The 7,732-nt window shown below is 45.6% G+C and overlaps 2 protein-coding genes across 2 annotated transcripts; one reads left to right on the forward strand and one right to left on the reverse strand.

The window, feature by feature from the left end:
* Positions 1–636: 636 nt before the first annotated feature.
* On the forward strand, positions 637–1,545 carry LOC125551057 (uncharacterized). Its single transcript, XM_048714209.2, has one exon. It carries the CDS (start codon positions 848–850, stop codon positions 1,310–1,312), a length of 465 nt encoding a protein of 154 aa, XP_048570166.1. The 5' UTR covers positions 637–847; the 3' UTR covers positions 1,313–1,545.
* Positions 1,546–1,641: 96 nt separating this feature from the next.
* On the reverse strand, positions 1,642–7,122 carry LOC125551056 (putative HVA22-like protein g). The gene is made up of 6 exons (XM_048714207.2): positions 6,868–7,122; positions 6,622–6,720; positions 3,436–3,480; positions 3,275–3,338; positions 2,970–3,176; positions 1,642–2,007 (listed from the first exon to the last, which is right to left on the reverse strand). The coding sequence occupies exons 1-6, from the start codon at positions 6,897–6,899 to the stop codon at positions 1,825–1,827; spliced, it is 630 nt and encodes a 209-aa protein (XP_048570164.1). The 5' UTR covers positions 6,900–7,122; the 3' UTR covers positions 1,642–1,824.
* Between the last annotated feature and the right edge of the window lie 610 nt (positions 7,123–7,732).

Here is a 7,732-nt window from a genome sequence, read left to right on the forward strand (position 1 = left end):
TGTGGTGCTCTTGGCATGGCGCCACCGAGATCGGTTATCCATCGCCACCCCCTGCAGTGCTTGATTTGACGTAGAAGAATCGTGGCAGAGGGGATCGTTGGCAGAGGGATTGATCGATGGAACCGACTTGAGGGCATGAACTATTTACCTCGTTATTGGTTTACGAGCTGACCAAACCAAACGCGATTAACAGTATGAGAATGCGGTGTAATCAGATAACGATACAAATTGGTCGAACCAAGCACCTCCCTACAGTTGACGATGGCTAGCTATTCGGATCCTTCATTAAAATAGATGTCTCTCCGAGACAGCGAGTCTGGCCACTTTTCTTTTCTTTGTATACTTTTTTCCGCGTTGTAACCATCTCTCGTTTTCGAAAACGAAATGGAGCCCGTGATATATCCGTGTTGACCACGGCTACATCTTCATCTTCAAAGTTCAAACACAAATAGCCGTGGCCATGGACGACGTGGGCCCAACAATTCGCCGCGTAGCGGGCCCCACCCAGGCATCGCCACGCACCAGGCCGCCGTCTCGCCGTCCACGCCCGAAAATCCTCACCCGTCTCCCACTCCTGTCCCTCCCTAATTCCTCACCATTTCTCAGGCACACCCACGTCTACTTTCCCACTGCCATGTGGGCCGATCCACCTCCCCCCAGCCAATCATTTTCCAGTTCTATATACTAGTAGTACTACTATAAAACAACCCGCTCTGGAATTATTCGTCTCCACTACGAGAAATCTACTTTTTCTGTTGAAAAGACACAACGAGAAATCTTCTCCTCCCCTGCTCCAGCTCGCACCAGGCAGCGCCACCAGCTGTGCGCGATCCCAACTGATCGCGCCATGGTAACGGCGGTGGCAGCCGTGCTGGAGCCTCCGTCACGGTCGCCGCTGCGGCGGCGGCACCGGCTAGCGAACGGGGCGGGTGCTACCACCGGCGACTTCGAGCTCCGGCACTGGCGCCCGGCCAAGAAGAGTAGCTCGTCCGGGATGAAGGGGCGGTGGGTGCCGCCGGAGATCGAGATCCCCAGCGGCGAGGAGGGGGGATACACCAGCCTCCGCGACATCATCTCGTCGCCCGAGTACGCCGCGGCCAAGCAGGCTCACTCCCCCGCGGACGGGGCCGGAGGCGGCGGGGACGTGCACATGATACGCCACCCGCTCGTGAAGCACGCGGCGTACGCGTACCTGCAGCTCACGCCATCCGCGCGGGAGGACCCCGGCAGGTTGCGCCGGCGGAGGCGCGGCCCCCTCTGCCGCCTTGTCCTCGGCTGTCTCGGCTTTGTCGGGGCGTTCTTCACGCGGTGACCTCGGCGTGAGCCTTACGGTTCTTGGTCAACTTTTTTTTGCCTCTCTTGCTTGTCTTTTCCAGTCCTTTTTCTCGCTCTTTTCTCCGTGTCCGTGTATTTAGAACAGAAGAAGCAATCGACTTGTTCGAGTTTTGATCATGGTTGCAATTCATGTAAATATTTTGGTAGGATTATAAGAACAAAAGATGATTATCTCCAACACCAACACAAGGCTAGCTATTTTTTAGTCTACTATCTTGTTCGTCTTTTTCGGTTGCCGTGAACTCGAAGATTTATGATGGCGATCCGAAGAACAAATTGTGCAGGAGAAAACGAGATTCAACAATGGAAAGGAAAAGCAAATTCTATCATGTTCATCATACAGTCACCCAAGTGTAAACTTCACATTGGATTTAATTTGCTATGTACTCTCCATTAGACCACCTGTGCCTTCTTTCACTGTTTAATCCAATCTATGTACATGATCATCCCCTAGTACTTGCCTCTGGAGCAACTACTTCTCCCAGCGCGTTAGTACTTCCCACTGTACTGTCGCCGGGCCGGCTTGGCGCCGGCCATGGAAGCGCGGATAACCTGGGCCACGGCGGCGGCGTCAAGGTCGGCGGGGCCGCCGAAGATGGACTCTTGTCGCGGAGGCGACGGCGGCCGGCGTTTGGTGGCGAAGGGGCCCCACCCGGACGACTTCTTGTTCCTCTGGCGCACATGCAAAAGGTTGAAGAGATCAGAGATGAGAGAACTGATCATTGTCAAATAACATCGTCCCTAGTACTGCTAACGTTGCACCTTCAAGATTCGTGCACGCACATGGCCGATTGGTTGGTGGGGCACGAGTCTATCCTCAAGCTTGATGCTCTCGCGGAACGTGCGCGCGAGCCACGACGACGGCTTCCTATGTTGGCCGTCGCTGTCTGTCCTCTGGGCCCAGGTTTGGACCAAAAGCAGTGAGAGCTGACAACGATCAGCGAGGTGATGTGCTTGGGCTAGATACGTCATCACGAGTTAAAAGATCGAGCACAAGGGGATGAGTAGCCTGCAGCCAGCGAAGCTGCGCACCCAATTTGGGTCTCGTTTATATATCTTATTACTAATAAGAATACATAACAGAGGTGCTACATCTAGTCTGATATACACCGCCAATTTTCATATTATTATGAAGTGCAGGCAGTGGGTTTCATACTCTTCGTCGGGTCATCGATTTATTCGATACAGAGAAGGAATAGGAGGCACTCTGGCCAGATAGTGCTCGCTCTGGCCTTGGTACTATTAGTTGGCACTGCCCATAGATGGAAATTTTTGCCAAAGTGGGTACAGTTGGAGAGGAGGACCTGTGAGGGGTTGGTCTAGCAGAAACGGGAATGTTAATTTATTGCCTAGCAATTTTGTTTGACGGTAGTTGGAATTACAACAGATCTGGAGTGGTGGAGGCTTTATTGGTACACGATTTCTGGCTGTGCCATTAGATGAGGAGCAGAGCAACTGATGAGGAATGAAAAATAGTTCAAATCTCATCGTAAGAGACGACATCAAACTACTACGAAGTACTATGAGCTATACTACCTGCGTTATGCCACCATGCAAGAGAACAGAGATGACTGTCTATATATATAGATAAAGTTAATGTTTGTGTTTGACGGGGTAATCACTTGTCTAGTTACCTCTGAAACTGATGCTGCAGGTTCGTCAGAAACGACGGATCGCAGGACATCCATGAAGAAGGCCGTCCCTTTGTCAGCGAAGTTCTGAATGTAGAAGGTGAGCAGCTGCCCCGATCTGGCTCTCAGATGCAGCAGCCTCTGCTCGATGTTCGGCTCGTACTGCATCACCATGGGCCGGAGGAAGGTGTCGTACACGATGTCGCTGCCCTGAAGGTCCATATAAGAAGAAGATCATGCAATTGTTGCTGTGTCTTGTTTTTCGGTTTTCTTGGGGGAAATGTTAAGGAATGGATGTGCTTCCTCACCTTTGTCTTGGGGTACCACAGGTACACAAAGAAAGCCAGCTTGATTTCTCCGTACATCGGCATCCTGGTATCGACAAATTATAGCATGCGTGCACAGATGAGAAGGGAGCTTTGAAACAGAGCGGGGAAAAGATCTTGCAAATGGAATTGATTTAGCTGACCATGAGATGAAGCTCTCGACGGCTATCACCATGGCCACTATGATCCTGAAAAGTGTCCACCAACTTAACTATTAGGAGGGCAACACATACTTAGATTCAGCACAAGAAGAGACGACAAGCTTAAGCACAAAAGTGCTGGCCAGTAAAGATGAAAATGGTTATTAAGATAATTTTACATCAAAAACTTTTTTCAAATCCTACGGTCTCAGATATGGTAAGACATTTTGACATCTGAACATCATCTGTTCTGAACCCAAGCCCGGGTTGTTAGGATAAGGTATAGTATGATTTATTGATTATTGTCACTAATATACAATGGTATCAGTATAATCCTAATTCTTATAGTCGGATTGTCCAACCTTTCAAATATGGTTAAACGATTTGGTAAAAAACTAAACTATTAACTTACAATATGTGGATGTTATCTTTGACTATCAGATAGCACATATGCTTATTAGTATTTATTATAGACTATTACCACCTTCTAGTATTGTACTGTATGTGTGTTTTGTGTGCATAAATATTAATAATAGCTAATTGTTTATCTAACACATAAATATTAAATCTGCTAGAGTGGGTATTTTCTATATCAATAATATTAATTAACATATTTTAAAATAAAATTATAATACCTCCTTTCAGTTTAGTAGGCCTGCACTTATCCCTAGATTGAAAATTTAACCATTATAATGCAAGTAATATATCCTAAAATTTATACAACTAGAAAATATACCATTTGAAGTTTCTGATGATATACTTTTTGGGATACATAATTTGTACTACATTGTTCAAATTGTTAATCTAGGGATATGTGCTGGCCTAATAAACCTGAAAGGAGGTAATATAATTTTAGTTTAAAACATGTTAATTGCATATACGTTTGTATTATGTGTACCCGTTCAAATTATGTGTACCCGTGTAGTTTTGTTGGCAATATCTCTGTTTAGACATACGTGTCTTGAATTGTTAAGCCACATTGTATAACATTTTGGTCTTTAATCATATGTTTTTTATTAATATTAAATTCATCGCATCAGCATGTGGTGTATGTTTGTTTCCAACCAAAGTCTCATCCATCATCATACCATGTTCGAATCCAACATAATCCGATAGAGTTCGATATTGAACTACATCCGACCACTATATGTCCCGCTTCCAATTTCGAAAAGAATGTAAAATAGGATACAATTTAAGCTTATCCGATTGTAGTCGCATCGGTTTCACCCATACTAGCTGGTGTGTAACAATGCATTTAAAATAGCCCGACAAATTTAAAAAAAATTTACAGTTTATGGCACTAAGTGCATCTGTAGCAGATTTCTTGGAAACACCACCATTTCTTAAAAAGAACCACTGTGCAGAAAATACTCACTCTCACTTATTCTTATCCTTCAAATCTTAAACCACCACCATATTCCTTACATTTAAGGAATATGAGGCTCATTCCTTAAAAAATCATAGGATACTGACAAGTGGTTCACTTATACGCGCTGTTTGTCAGCGTGTGTGCACAAAATATAAGGACTACTGTTTTTTTCTTGTGGTGTATATTGGGAACGATTATAAGGAATCTGTTCTAGCATCATTCCTTAAATATTCCATTATTTACAGACTCTCCTTTCATGGTGCAACCACAAACAATTTCTTGGGCAGGTCAAGCTAAAGGAAATCACTACCCCGCAAAAAAAAGCTAAGGCCCTGTTCGTTTAATCCCCTCCCCACAGGGATTGGAGGGGATTGGGGGGGTTTGAGGTAGATTTTGACTTGCAAGGGATTTAATCCCCTCCAATCTCTTTCAAACCACTCCAAACCCAGTCTAACCGAACAAGGCCTAAAGGATATCACATAAATTTTGCTTTCAAGGCTTTATCTTCACTCTTCATTGCTTTGTTGATGAGTTGGGGGTGCCATGGTCTGATTTTGCCCCAACGTAGGAGTGATTTTCCAAGGTTCTAACAAAGTCTGGACAACAGTCACTACAAGGAACCCATTAGGTCACTACACATTTTTTTTCCGAATGTAGATTGATAGAGTCGAAGGTTAAGTATGGTAAAGACTAAAGGCACAATCATAGAAGTAGTAACATACAAACAAATCAGATAATGTCAGTTGAAAGAAGAGCATTACATGCAGAAACAACTTGGAACAGTGAGGCAACATGATATTTTATATCTCTAGCCGTTACTGACTCCACGTCCACATGATTTTAGGCACTTCTCTCTTGCAACTAAACCATCGGAATTTTACCTGCACCTAGGTACTCATCAGTTGTTTCGCTACAAGTTAATAGTCCATTATATGTGCCCCTTTATTGACTTTCACAACTAGGCATGAATTTATAATTCCCGCAAAAAACGGTATGAATTTATAAAGCTCCTGGAAAATAAAAAAGAAGATTATAGTAATTGATGATTATAATCAACCTTTTGCTATTTTACTGATTGGGTATCCACATTTCTGGCTATTTTTGCATGGCAAATTGTAACATGAATTCAGGACCATACAACTGAACAACTCTAGAGACCTAAAATTCCAGTGCAATACACCACCTGCTCAGAACAGCGCATTGATATATGATCAAATTGTACTATTACGCCTCCGGTGTCTAGAGACATAGGGCGCAAATGTGGAATAGTATACTAGTGCGCACCTTTATTATAATGCCAAAACGCCAAGCAGCACACAATTGGACATATAGTGATCAATAATGTAGGAGCATCTCCTAAATCAGCTACTCATAATTTGCCGATAATATGTCGTCAGAGTCAGCAGTGGAAAGTATCTCAGACACCTAACATCCACCTAAAACTGCACCTTATCTAAACAAAATTAAAGTGATGCAGAAAAGAAAAGTTGGCATTATATCGCCGCACATGAACCTTTGCCGAGATACACATAAAAAAACAAGGCCATCAATAAAAAGGCTGAAAGAACGAGAACTAAAGTTACCATCATGCATGGTATCACATAAGTGGAAAGAAGAAGGAGAAAAGCAACGCAACCCATCCAAGTTTTGCATCTCACGCTTCCTCCTCTGTTTTTTTTTTCGAAGGAAAAAAAAACAGTTCGACTCGACGAGCAGAGAGTAGAAGCACAAGCAGGTGAACCAGGCAACCGATCCATTTCTGAATTCTAATGGCGTTGGGTCAGTGGTAAAGTTGGTTGACCAAATGTTGGAGAACGTACCAGTATTGGCACCAGAAGCGGAGCATGTGCGCGTCGTTGGGGCGCGCCTCCACCGTCTTGAAGCACTCGAACGCCGGCATCGCGTACCCGAACAGCAGCCTGCAGCGTCAATGGCGTCCCCGGTTCGCCAGGAGCCACGCGCACGACATCGGATCATTCATTCATTCGTTCACATGCATTCCCCCATTGATCGGTCGGTCCAACGGGTACGGCGAGAGCGATGGAACGGAGTAGCAGAGGACTTACAGGAGGACCCTGGAGAGGAACTCCCCCAGCATCTCGCCGGGCTGGAGCGGGCAGCGCGCGCGCGGGTTTGCGGCGGCGGCGAGCGTCGGCCTCCGCCCTGCCGCGACGCAGTAGCTGGCCGGAATCGTTGAGGTTCTCCAGAGGCGGGGATTTGCGTGGAGGATCGAGCGGCTGTTTGCTTCCTGAAGAAGGGAAGGGAGACTGAACTTGGAAGCAGAAGCGAGGAAGAGGAGACGCGACTGCGACTGCGACGCTACGAGGCGAGGAGTTTTGCCGAGGCCACAGGGCACACGAGTCCCACTGCAGGTGGGCCCGTGACGTGGCTTTTAGTTTCACCGGTATATCCACCCGGACGCGTGTTTGCTCTGCACCGACGCTTCTGTTCTGTTCAGTTGTGTCAGTGGCCCTGTACTTACTCTCTTGTTGTGGGGGCCTAGGACCCAGGAGATCGAGGTCGCGGTATCTTTTCTTGGTCATCGCTGCATGCTAGTAAGTACAGTACTTCCTTCATTATATAATGTAGTGTTTCTTTTATCCACGTGCTTTAACTTTAATCGTAAGTTTAACTATTAAAACTGATTGCGGCGGATGCAAAAGTTATATCAGTGAATTCGTATTCGAAAGAAGTTTTTAATTATGTAATTTTTTCTCCCGTCGCAGTCGGTTTTGTTCGTTAAATTTATGGTCAAAATTTAACCTCGGAAAGCACGGGCGCACTATATTTTAGAATGGAAGGAGTAATAGTTTAACTGTTCAACGGTTCAACCTCCTCGTATAAATTCATGCACGCGGGACGTCCGTGATCGTCATCGCTCCTGCACATCTAGCGAGAGTACTATGTATACATTCACAAGTCATGCATGCC

The sequence above is a fragment of the Triticum urartu genome, chromosome 4A (genome assembly GCF_056163025.1).
Source record: "Triticum urartu cultivar PI428250 chromosome 4A, HENAU_Tu73, whole genome shotgun sequence".
NCBI lineage: Eukaryota > Viridiplantae > Streptophyta > Magnoliopsida > Poales > Poaceae > Triticum > Triticum urartu.

Bases quoted from the DNA above. Each gene is read 5' to 3' on its own strand.
- LOC125551057 (XM_048714209.2), top strand. From the start codon at position 848: ATGGTAACGGCGGTGGCAGCCGTGCTGGAGCCTCCGTCACGGTCGCCG.
- LOC125551056 (XM_048714207.2), bottom strand. From the start codon at position 6,899: ATGCTGGGGGAGTTCCTCTCCAGGGTCCTCCT. The intron at 6,721-6,867 runs GTAAGTCCTCTG...TTGACGCTGCAG, and splicing joins TTCCTCTCCAGGGTCCTCCT to GCTGCTGTTCGGGTACGCGA. The intron at 3,177-3,274 runs GTGAGGAAGCAC...ATGGACCTTCAG, and splicing joins TGTGGTACCCCAAGACAAAG to GGCAGCGACATCGTGTACGA.